This window comes from Falco naumanni, chromosome 6 (assembly GCF_017639655.2).
Source record: "Falco naumanni isolate bFalNau1 chromosome 6, bFalNau1.pat, whole genome shotgun sequence".
NCBI classification, from domain to species: Eukaryota; Metazoa; Chordata; class Aves; order Falconiformes; family Falconidae; genus Falco; species Falco naumanni.
In genome coordinates this window covers 77870699-77883532 of record NC_054059.1, presented here as the reverse complement: position 1 = coordinate 77883532, position 12834 = coordinate 77870699, and the positions used below count along the sequence as shown (strand labels likewise).

At 34.6% G+C, this 12834-nt stretch overlaps 1 protein-coding gene across 3 annotated transcripts in view; it reads left to right on the top strand.

The window, feature by feature from the left end:
• The window catches only part of TTC13 (tetratricopeptide repeat domain 13), a 42217-nt gene that overhangs the window by 14214 nt on the left and 15169 nt on the right, over positions 1-12834 (top strand). For all 3 annotated transcript variants that reach the window (XM_040597925.1, XM_040597924.1, XM_040597926.1), the window contains exons 7-15: positions 833-949; positions 1749-1859; positions 4230-4312; positions 6881-7022; positions 8338-8512; positions 8985-9141; positions 10218-10348; positions 10688-10820; positions 11324-11416. In XM_040597925.1, coding sequence (XP_040453859.1) covers positions 833-949; positions 1749-1859; positions 4230-4312; positions 6881-7022; positions 8338-8512; positions 8985-9141; positions 10218-10348; positions 10688-10820; positions 11324-11416 — 1142 coding nt within the window. The remainder of the gene's footprint in view (positions 1-832; positions 950-1748; positions 1860-4229; positions 4313-6880; positions 7023-8337; positions 8513-8984; positions 9142-10217; positions 10349-10687; positions 10821-11323; positions 11417-12834) is intronic.

Here is a 12834-nt window from a genome sequence, read left to right as displayed (position 1 = left end):
TGTATGGTTTGGTGGTGTTTTTTTTTTTTAATAAAATGAATCTAAATGTCACTTGGACCTTACTGTTTGCACTTAGTGTCACCTTAGTAAATGTATTGTTAGGACTAGTTGGTAAAACACTGCACTTGTAAAGCATGAGTTTTTAACGCATGTTTTGGTTTCATTTTTAATGCATATAAGTTAAATATCATTCAGATATACAGGTATTTTTCATTTTGAAAATGATATTTTGTTTTGCCAACTAAATTACAGAAAATGGATTTCAAGAAGCAGCTTTGTAGGCAAACCAAAAGCATAAATATTTATTAAAGTCAGCATACTGTATAATGGTAACTGCCATAATATGAAATTGTAATTCACAATGTTCATGTTTTTAATGATTTATTAATACATTTGATAATAATCTTGCTCTAAAATATGAAAGGCATTCAAATGATTGTAAAGTAGACCATTTTCCATTGGGGAGAATATTGTTCAAAATAGAAAAGTTTGAGAGTATTTTAATTAGATTTTCAGTTGAATGTGTTGAAATAGAGTATTTTGCTTGGGCTGACTTGTTTTTATTTGGAATACTAGGTTTCTGCAAATGTTATTGGTTATGTTCATGTACACTGATACTTTTTTGGAGAAAAATGCTTTCAGTTTTTCCTCTTTGATAGGGGTTTAAAAAGCAGTAAGTACTGAAAATTATATAGTAGAACTTTACAGCCTGTTCTAGCAAATACAGTTACTCTGTTGCAGCTGAACATGAAAAAAAAATAATCTTCATATTTCTAAAACAAATCTATTCAGCCTGTTTGCTCTAAACTATGCATTTGTTTTATACTCTTAGATATTGTCCCCACTAGGACGAATCAGTGAAGCATTATCTGATCTCACCAAAGCTATTCAGCTGCAACCATCAGCACGGCTCTACAGGCACAGAGGTACCCTTTACTTCATATCTGAGGTTAGTGGATTTTAGGGATTCTGTTTGGTTTTGGTTGTGTGGATGTTGTTGATTACTTTGTTGTTTTTGCCAGTTGTTACTTTTGTTTAAGAGCTTCTTTCCTATTTAAATTAAAAACTAAAATAGCAACAAAAGCCCTGATTTTGCTGTAGTTGACCTTTGACAGTTCAGAGGTATTCTTCAAGTATTTCATCTGCAGTGAATCAGAGGGCAAGTACCTTGTATGCACATCTCAGATTTTGTGTGTTTGAGGAGTAGGATGTGGATAAAGAATTTGACTTGATTTATAACCTACGGCTGCATTTAAGTCGTATTGTTAAATGCCAGTCTAAGCAGGAAAACAGTTATGGCCAAGGTGGTAACTGCTCTATATACTTTAAAAAAAAACGCTACACAACAAACACACAAAAATCCCCTACAAAAATGCTAATATTTTGCTATGTGATCGGTGCGTGTTGTTCTTATGCTTTAATGTAAAATAAGTAACTTTGTCTTCAAAGATAGCATGAATATTAAAAAGCTGATTTCCCACTTATGATTTCACTCTGTTTCCACCTATTTTTTCACTTACTTTGCTATATTTTATATAGCGCTTGCTGTAAAAGTTGGAAGTGTATTGTGCATTCCTTAGTCTTTGGTATTCTGACTGACAGTTGACAATCATTGCTGCTTAGCCCTGAGACTGACTTCATATGTAGAACATAATTCTGTATTTTACTTTTATGAAAATAAAAGTGTATATATTCCTCTTCATTTGTGTGATGTTTCCTCTGTCATCGAAATTCTACTTTTATCACAGGATTACGCAACAGCTCATGAAGATTTTCAGCGCTCATTGGAACTGAACAAAAATCAGCCTATAGCTATGCTTTATAAAGGCTTAACGTTTTTTCACAGAGGACTTTTGAAGGTAAGGCTGTATTAAATAATAGTTCATGTAGAACAATACCCTGTATTCCAAGTTACTTATATAAAATAGCAGAAATATCATTGGTATTGATACATATTTTGTATTGCATAAGGGAGACTTTTGAAGGCAAAAGAGTGCAAGCAAAATGAAAAGTTGCCATTGACTGGAGTACTTAATGGTATGACATGCAAATACTGCTGGTCTTGCTGGTTCTTGGTAAATCAGTGATAACTGATGTGTTTGTGGAGTGCTTTGGAAGATGTTTGTATTTGGCATCTCTGCTAATATCTGTATGGTTATATTCAACATTGCTTTCCATGAAATGGAGACTCCCTAGGTGTGATAAACAGGAAAATAATTTTAAATTCCTTAAATGAACTAGAAGGTAATCAAGAAAACTGATGATAGAAAGCCCTGCATCTGTGAATGTGTATTTCAGTTAGATGTTGATTCTGAAATGCTCTTATATAAATTGGAGGAAAATAGTTTCTCCCTCAGATTTAAAAAACAGCAGGGAAGTTCTTCCCATGCTTTTTTTTAGTGTTTCACCATTTTCTGACTCAAACCTTCTGTTTTACGTGTGATAATATTGCACCTGTTTTTTGCTTGTAAAGTGTTTAGAGATATCGCTGCAGTTTTCCTGAGGGGAGAGCAATAAGACAAGTTGTCTGAAAAGTGAGGATGCAACTGTGATTCTTAAATTCCAACAAAGTGGAACCTTTCTTTTTTTTAACCTCTGTTAAGAGCTTCAAATTCATTAAAGGATGTATGAAGAAATCCTGACAAAACCTGGAGACAGCCCAGGACTCCTGAGTTTCAGTCCAGTATCTTTCTTAGGCAATCACTGCATGTTTGAGTTTGTTTTTTGTTTTTTTAGCAAACAGGCTTCTTCTCCACTTTATAGTACCCAAACTCCATGCTCTCAGTGTATACTATGAGAACTTCAGGCTGTCATTGAACTTACTGTCTGTACCTTATTGCAGTCAAATGCGTTAGTTGCAAATAATAGTCTGATTGAAATTCTGATTTTGGTGTAGACAGCAGAGAAAGCCCAGAAAGTGGTGGTGGAAGTATAACTGACAAGGATAAATGTCTCAATTTGCAAAATAGAAGCTTTTTTTTTTTTTCTCTGATATGCAGATCAACACGTTTCTGCACCACCACCTTCTTCTCCCCAATTTCTTTTCTCAAAGGAAGTGTCTTCCCTTTCTAATATTCAAGTCCTGAGAGATTGTGAATGAGTGGCTTTTCTTCCCCAGGTATATTTTAGTTTCCAGTCAGGTTCTGAGTGCCTCTTAGAAAAAGGCTGTACACACCGTCTGTTAGGTCTTACTAGGCTTGCTGAAAACGGAGCTTTGGGATGAGGGTGGCAGAGTTTTCATTTTTGAGTGAAAAGAGATTGTTGCTTTTGGATCTTTTTTGGGGGAATAATCTTCTTGGTTTTAATTTAGAGGACGTGAGCCTATCAATAATGGTAGGTGATTATCTTATAGTTTTGTTCAGTAGATGCTTTTGTGCATGTTGTGGTGCTCAGAATATATTTTATAGTTTTTCTGAATAAAAATCTCTGAATTGGCTGAAGGTATTAATGATTCTTTCCTTACAGCATTTAATTTCTTGAGCTATAGACTTCAAGGTACTTTTCAGGCATTCCTTCATAATACAAAGTAGTTGATTATTCCTTCCTTAATTCTAAGTCTTAGTACTGTGTTTGCCAATTTATATAGCCAGTCGAGTTTAAAAACCTGAGTTCTCAATCAAATCCTTTGAAGAGGAAGATTTGTTTGAACTTATGTATGTAATTATTTTTAGCTATGTTATTTTTATTACATTGTATTCCTCACAGCAGCAATACTTTGTTGTTGTGTGAAGGTGATCACTTACTCTGTAATCCCTCCGAGGGGTGTTTGCTAACTGTGCAACTAGCACAGAACGCAGTAAAACCGTGAAAGGCAGAGTACAGATTTGAAGGAGTCTTTTTGGACTGCAAAAATTGAGGTCTATTGCAAATGAAGAAGGAAGACTGTAAGGAGAGACTGCTTTGCCTTAGGGACCAGATTGAGCTTTGAAAGCAAACTCTGAAGGGATTTCATCTCTGAATTCTGTTAAAATGCTAAAAGAATCACTCATTCCCATGGCTTATCAGACAAAGGAATTCCAGCTAAATCTGTCATTACCATAAAGAGTGTTGCACTATTTCATTTATTATGTGATTAATACTCCATAGATTTTGTAATAAATTCATGCCTTGTTTGTTCCTTCTAAAGGTTTTGATGAATAACTGTAAATCCATGGCCAGTAACTACTGAGGATGCTAAAATTAAATGAATGCAGTAAGTGACAAATTTTTCCGTTGATATTTTTCTGTAGGAAGCCATTGAATCATTCAAAGAAGCTCTGAAGCAGAAAGCAGACTTCATAGATGCATATAAAAGTCTGGGACAAGCCTACAGGTAATTGCATTTGGAAATGGTTTTAACGTCAGTTTTCTATCTGATTGTGTTCTCTAAAATGCACTTTTTAAGTTTTACACATTTGTTACAAAACTGTGCAGAATCATATGTGTATTTGGTAGCTCCCACAGCCGGTATGGCTATGTCAGGATATGTTCAATATAAACGTTTTCTAGGTTTGTTTTGTATTTTAAATTCAGTCTCCAGTAGCTCGTTGAATCTCCCAGACTCAAAGGGTTTCAGTAGGATGTGTTTTAGGTATGCTAAAGGATTTTTAAAATATGGAAACATTTAATATGATCTGTTGATTAATATACTCATTAGTGGCCATCTGAGATTTTTGTGCTACTTAAATTTATGAAACTCATTGCCCAGTGTGTATTGCTTATAGAACTGCTAGATCCTATATCAATTACTTTCATCAAAGAGATTTAAGTTTTAAGAATTTAGCTAATTTTTATATTTTTTTATTTTAAAAGGGTATTTTTAATACAGACATGTAATTTCTTACCTATTAATCAAATAATTAAAAAAATCAATCTCTATTTAGTAAGGTAACTAGTCACTCTTTTCTTTTTTAAAATTCATATTAAAGATAAGATTTATTTTATAGTTGAATAACATGTATTACTTTAAAGGTGGTCTGCAGATAATTACTAAGGAGAAAAGTATACGTAGCTTTTGTATAACAAGAACATAATGTAGTCAGCAACTGAATATCTCTGCCCATTGTAGTTCATTTCCCAACCTGCTGTGTCTTGTTGGTTTTTTATTTCCTATTTTACATACTTATTTTTGGAAAATACTGATCTATAGCATAGATGCTGCTGCAACATAAATGGCTTTTGTGTAGCAAGGGTTAAGTTAGGTAGGGCTGGTGTGCAAGCATTACATGATCAGGCTTTATGCTTCCTGCAGCATACAGAACCTGCAATATTCACTGAAGGCAGTGTCAATTAATTTTTTTTCTTTGTGGACTTGTGTCTTGGTTGCTACAGTATCTGAATTCTGAACTTGATGTAGAATCACTAATTTTCTCATGAGTTTTTCTGTGATACTTGTTACTGGGGTGTGTAGATATTTTTAAGGTGCTAAATAATAGTAAGTAATTTAGCCTGGAAGATAGGCAGGTGCTACCTTACATTCCAAATAAATACTTTAACTTTTTGTATTTGGATGTGGAACTGCCTCTCTAGTTAATCAGCTGTTCTACCCTGTGCCCAAGAAACCTTAATCAGAAGAAATTTTATTTTGGAGAGAAAAATGCCAGCCTTGAAATGCCACTTTTTGCACTGTATTGTTGTTTTACAAAGCAGAAGTCACTTTAACAGGCGTATTCCTAAGAAGCTTAAGTTTTTTGCTTTAATTCCTTCTCACTGTCCTCTACCTCCAATAGATCTCTGATCCTCAGGAAATAATAGGGGAAGGAATAACTCTGCCCCCCCCCCCCCTTTTTTTTTTTTTTTTCCTTCTTCACTGTAACTAATGACCAGCTATGGTAAGTTTGAAATACTTTCCCATGAACACTCAGGTCTTAAAACAGGCAGAAATAATAATCTCGTTTCTCCTGGGCACTGTTAACTTCAGCTGTCAAATTCTTCTTTCTAAATTCTTGTATTTTAAGTTCATGCTCTCTCTCTTCTGTATGAAATAAGTTTCAAAGACAATGCTTAAAAATACGTTTTAAAGAATTATTTTTATAGTGGAGATTGACAATTCTTAGTCTGATTTGTCCTTCTGTGCAATGCGAGTTACAGCATTTTACCTATTCCTGCTTCAAATTTAGTGACTTTTGGTGTTCGTGCATTTATTTAAAACTAAAGAGCTGTAGTTAATCACTATTCTGCCTAAAAAATCTTTTTGGCAAATGTATTTAAATCTACTAAATCTTGTATTTTTTTCTAGTGTTGCTCTTGTTTGGATTAATTTCATCTAATATTATTTGGTGCGGACAGACTTTCATGATCTTAAACTTAAAAAGAGTGTACTGGATAAAAAAACTAAAGAAAAAATAAGGTGTTTTTTTTAAATGATAGTTTCTCCATGGCTATTTTTACTAAGAGCTGTCCTGCACATGGAGCAATTCCAGTCAACATGGTTTTAGTTAGTTTCAGCTTTCGAAGACCGTATGATTTTCTTCTTATTCAGCCTTTAAGTAGGTAGTTTATTTTTTAAAATGTGTTTATATTTGGAAGTGAAAAAGACCTGTGATAGGTAGTGTTTTCCAAGAATGCTTTCTGTGGAAATTTTTGTTTAGTTTCTGAAGAAATACCACAGGCATGCGTGTTTATGGTTTGTATCCACTGAGGATTTTGAAGATTTGTGATCTTGTGGGGTTGTATTTCGGAGTACACATTTCTGGGTGTGAAAAAACTCTGCAGCTGTTCTGATATTACCACTGAAGAACAGCTGCAGAATTACTGCTTTTGTTTAAGAAATTTTCCACTAGTACTGTGTTCCTCTTTAATGACATCCCCTTTGGATGTGTTATAACAACTTGTAACAAGTAATTCCGTTGTCACTGTTGCCTTCTGTATTTTTCACTTTGCACTTGATGGAATTGCCTAGAGAACTTGGCAACTTCGATGCTGCTACAGAAAACTTCCAGAAGGCTTTGCTGCTAAATCAAAATCATGTTCAGACGTTACAGCTCAAAGGAATGATGCTTTATCATCATGGGAGCTTAGATGAAGCCCTGAAGAATTTTAAGGTAAGCAGGCCCTAAGTAAATACAAAATTAAGATGTTTTAACAAAGAATAGTATTCAACAAATGCATTAAAATGGACAAATCTCAATTTTTTTCATGCTGAATCTGTATGTGCATTTGAACTAAGTTTAATTTCTTGTGAAGTCTGTCTTAAAAGATACATAAAACCTTAAAGTTTGAAATTAAAATGGAATCTTGCTAAAACAAAGGTATTTCCTCTGTTTTATGAATTTCTAAAACCAAGCTCTGGTTGAAATGTTTTATCTTTTTTTTTTTTTTTTTAAACTGGTAGTTGTGTTCTTGCTAACATTTTTAGTTTGTGTTGAAATGTAAAGCTTTTTCTAAATCTGATGGAAGAAGGAATGCAGTCGTCTTTGTAATTTTAAGCTTAAAGTAAGCATACAAAGTTCCAAGAGTTATCTAATTATTCTGAGATTTTCTTTATTTTGAAAACTCAGAATATGTTGAGATTCATTGAGCTTGTAAATGTATGTGTGTTTCCATAGGTAAACAAAAGTAAATAACTTCCTCGTTTTGTAGACAGAACAGTAAAGGCATTTGTTAAATCATATGTCCATATGCTTAAAACAAGGAACAAAGTAAGTTGTGGAAAGGATTACATCCCGTTCTCAATGTGTGTGCTTATCCCAAGGAGAACACTTTGTGTAAATTACTATGTGTTCATCTTCTATAACATGATTTGTAGATAGTGCTGTAATTGAAAAGATACTTTAACTTTTAAGATGGCAATGCTCTTCTAAAGACGTGATGATCAGCTAGAAGAATCAGAACATTAATTTTTGAATGATAAATATGAATTTTCTATGTTTAACGTACAGTAAATAGTTGACTAACATAATGAGGTGTACTAATGCATGAACTAGTGAAGATATGGATGGTAGAAATGGCATGGTATATATATTGAACTAGCTAAAAATGACATTACTAATATTGTCAGGAGTATGTTTTATCTAATTTAATTCAACTAATGTTGAAACTTATGTAACATCATTAGAGCTAACATCATTAGAGCAAACATGATCTATCTTCCTAGCAAAGTGTGATCAAAAGCTTATTTACATGGATACTTCCTTTTTTCTTTTTCCCCCCTTTAATGAAGCTGAAAATATTTTTTTTTCTTGTATTTGCTAGCAATTTAAGTGCTCAGCACCTTATTTGAAAGAAAATTGCGATGGAAGTGGATCTTAATAATCAGTAAATCTTTCCATGCGGTCTTCTGACCAAATAGGTTAGTTTATTTGAAGACACCCATTCTCTCTCTTGATTTATGGGTGCTTTGTTTCTTTCTTCTCCTAGAGGTGTTTACAGCTAGAACCATACAATGAAGTATGCCAATACATGAAAGGTCTCAGCCATGTTGCAATGGGACAGTTTTATGAAGGTATAAAAGCTCAGACTAAAGTTATGTTAAATGATCCACTACCCGGTCAGAAGGCCAGCCCAGAATATCTGAAAGTGAAATACCTCCGAGGTAAGTTGGAACTGGTTTTCTCTCTTTTTTTTTTCTTTTTTTTTTTTTTTTTAAATTTATTTTCTTAAATCCTCTGGGAACCCTATGAGTGCAAGTATGCTTGTAGTTATGGCCATTTTAAAGAAAACTCTGTACATTCTCATCAGCACTGTTGAGTATGTCTGTTTAAAAAAAAAAAAGTATGCTGATTTTAGTTGTTCATATTTTTTTGTTATTCTTACTTGTTCATACAATTAAATGCTAGGACCACAAATGAAATATACATTTCTTTGTAATGGTAAAGAGTACTTAGTTGAAATAGACTTATTTCTGTCTTGTAAATTAGCTAATAGCAAAATTAAATTATCTAAGAGTAATGACTTTAAATTAAAGTCATGTTGGATAACCGACAGACATATAATCTGGGTTTTTTTGGTTTTATGTAGTAAGGCTGATTATGCAAACGGTATTTAATTTTATTTCTTTCCTCCAGAGTATTCTAGATACTTGCATGCACATTTGGATACTCCCCTTGCAGAGTATAATATTGATATAGATCTTCCTGGAAATTTCAAGGACCACTGGGCCAAAAATCTTCCTTTTCTTATAGAAAATTATGAGGAACAGCCAGGGTTACAGCCACATATAAAGTGAGTAATTTTTTTTTTTGAAAGACTACTCCAAATGTTTTTTTCAGTTTGGCTTTTAAAATTGCTATTCTGAGGCATTACAGCATAAAAGTTTAATATATGAAAGTGGTTCGTAAACAGTTTTCAAGTCATAGGGGATTGGAGTTGCTTTAGCTCAGAGAAAGAATGAAGCCTGGGATGATTTTCTTCACTTCTGTCTTCACCTGAATAATACTCACATAATGTTGTTTCTTATTCTATGGCCTTACTGATAAACTATTTTTTTTTCTTTCAATTGATGTTAAGGAGTTGATAAGTTTGAGATGCTCAGTGTAGCATTGTGTAGCACCCTTATTACAGTTTCTTGTTGTGTGTTAAGGTTTTATTTTGTTACAGGTTTAATTTCCTAGATCCTTAATAGATTTTTAATGGTAGCTGGGTTTCACTGGGAAAAAAATTCTCTGCAGTAATTTAGATAACCAGTATTTTAGGAGGAGGGTTATTTCAATCAACACAGCATGGGATTTAATAGGCTAGGCTTCAAAAGACGTAGTTAAAGGAAATACAGCAATTTCTCCTGCTGTAAGCTAGTTTCTAGATGTACTCGCTTTATGTAAAAAATTGCTGAGTTAAAAATTTATGGCTTTTCTGTATACAGATTGGAATCCACCTTTTTAGCACAAGAAGTTTTTACAGAGTTACAGGAGAAGTTATGGAATAAGGCTTCTGGTTTCTATACATATTCTTTTCTTAATGTTAAAATTCCTCAGGGTGAATGTAACATTGAAGGATAGCATATTATCTGTGAACTTTATTTAGTATCACTTATTATGAGGAAATCTAAAGATGAAATACTAGTTGTGACAGTAATAAGATCCACCGTTGAACTCGGTAAGACTGGAATTTTATTTGAGATATTAAGTGTAACTGCCGTGTGTATTCAGTGGTGTGGGAGGAGGAATGAGTGTTCCTTATACTGTTTTGAAGTATTTCTCACACAAACGATATTGATTATTATACAAACAAATCTGTGTTTTACAACTTTCAGGATTTTTGTTGGCAAGTTATGTCTGATGCATGTTTTTCTCCTCTGTAAGAGATGTGTTATTTCAGAATTTTGAAAGCTATAAGCCTGACGTGCAAGAACTTGTATGTGTGGCTGATCATCTGGGTTCCATGATGCAGTATGAGACACCAGGATTTCTTCCAAATAAAAGAATACATAGAGGTATACTGAAAATACTTGGTAAATTTGAGGGTGGCAGGGGGGAGGTCAATGTGGTGATAATTTAATGCTGTATCTTTGCTACCTGCAAATTTTACACTCCTTTCAAGTCAGATAAAAAAGTTTAAAATTAAAATAATCGTTATGTCAGCACTTTCTTGACCTAATTGGGGACTGGAAATGATCGTTTCCCATATCTTATTGATGTTGGCAATTCTTTTCCTAGATATATATCACTTTGCTGCTTCAATTTTCTGGTCTGTCCAGAAATGAATGTTTGGTTCTAACTGATTCTCTGTTCGTGTTGTTGTTTGCCCCCCTCTCTTCCTCCCCTACCCCCAGCAATGGGATTGGCCACTTTAGAAGTAATGCAAGCTGTGCAGCGGACTTGGGCAAACTCAAAAGTTCGTATGAATGGGAAAACCAGACTGATGCAGTGGAGAGATATGTTTGATATTGCTGTGAAGTGGCGAAGGTAATGGTAAAAAAAAAACCCCAAAAACGAGAGCAAGCCTTATGTTGGTTGTAATAATGATGCATGCTTCAGTTAACCGGAGGGCTGAAGTCATAGAGGAGAAAATGAACACTTGCTGCCACTTAACTAGGAAGTGTTCTGATAAGAGAGGATGGTTTAGGTACAGGGAGTACACTTCTGAAAATACTCAATTTTTCTTCTTTTTTAAGAGAGGGAAATTGTTGGGAATAGCATTTTCGGGTTGAGGCGAAGCTGTGAAAGACCTTAGGGTACCTTTTAGCTTAGGCTGACAAAACCACACAGTTTCGAACTCCAGCAACGTAAAATGGTTATGGGTTGGGTTTTTTCTTAGCAAAATGGTACATGCATTTCAATAAAAAGTTCTTTTTTGTAGTCTCTGAACTCCATTTTTTGCCTAAAATTATTCTGTTTAAACAAAGCTTAGTTAAAAATATTACATGGAGTGAAATGTGTGCCAATATTAATGTTCTCTGTCCTTGTAGGATAGCTGACCCTGACCAGCCTGTGCTTTGGTTGGACCAAATGCCTGCCCGAAGCCTTAGCAGAGGTTTCAATAATCACATTAACTTAATCAGGTACGAGAGTTTTACCAAACAGCCTTCCCACATCCACTAAAGGATTGTACCAAAACTTCCTGGCTGTTTATGAAACAGCACATTACAGTATTTGTTGAATGTATATGTGCTTATTGTTTTGCTTTAGTATTTATTTTGTTTTCTAATGGAACATCTGTGTTTTGTGCACCTCAAATTTTCCTTCATGATATTTCCTCTTTTTTTCCCGGATTTCAGTTGTACAACTGGGTTATAGCAAGATCTAACTAGGATCCAGAAGATGCATATTTTTACATGCTGTTTTTAACTCCACATTACTTTAAATGTGAAGATTAGATTACGTTCATCACAGTTGTAATTTTTGCAAATGCTGCTTCTCAAAGATAGTGGCAGCACTAATGAAACAATGCTGTTTAATTAGTTTTAGTAGCAATTTACAGTGGAGAGGAAAAACATAGTTCTTGTAGTTGTTTTCAAAGCAGACCAAAGTAAAGCAAAAATGACAAAATAAGTAACCTGTGGAAGGTAACATTTGCACTTCCAAAGAAAGGTAAAATTTAAGATTCAACCACTGTTGTACGTTCCATCTTCTCCCATGCTGCAAGACTCAGTGTTGTGGGTCATGACAGTGCTACCTCCCATGAAGCGGTAAAAGTGAGAGACTCAATGTGGCCACATCACTGTCAATCACAGGAGCAAAGTGTGTTTGTGTAAGTAAATAGGTTTAGTAGCCAGGTTTCACCTTATCCACCCCCATCCCCCCATGGGAAGTATTGCATCTTTGGTCTGTCATTCTGCTTTTATATCTCTTTCTTTCTCTTTTGAGAAGCTGTGTGGAAAAAGGAGGGTAAGGAAAGACTTAAGAATTATTTCAGGCAGAGAAAAACTGTGATACTGTAATGTTTATATACAGAGGCTGATGAGAATGAGTCCACACTCTGCCTTCCACAGAGGACACCAGCAGCCTCTGCTTTACTTTAGGGAGTGGTTACAATGTAGCATCAAACTCCAGTGCAGATCAGTAGTTGCCTTGCAGGATGTGCTGCCTCTTGAACAGTCTTATGCTCAGGTCTGTCTTCTCTCAAGCTAGGTATCACGTTTGGGCTCCAAGCTCCATCCATCTTTGCTATTGCTGCATTTCTCTCTTATCACACGTACAACACAGCAGAAGCCACACCTATCTGTACTTTGAGACAAAGATGCTTTCCATACATCTATTTCTTCCTGGTTTACTTTTAAATTAGAGAGTAAAAGCTTTATTTCTAGGTGACCTGTGGTGGCAGAAGGACATTCATGTCACAACACGTGATTACCATGCTGAAAATAACATTTAATCTAGGGAAATATGTCCCTATACAGGATCTCTGTGTTAGCAACTCTGTTTTTCACTGGCCAAGGTACTTATTCTCCTCTCATCAGAGAATGCCAGCAAAACTCAT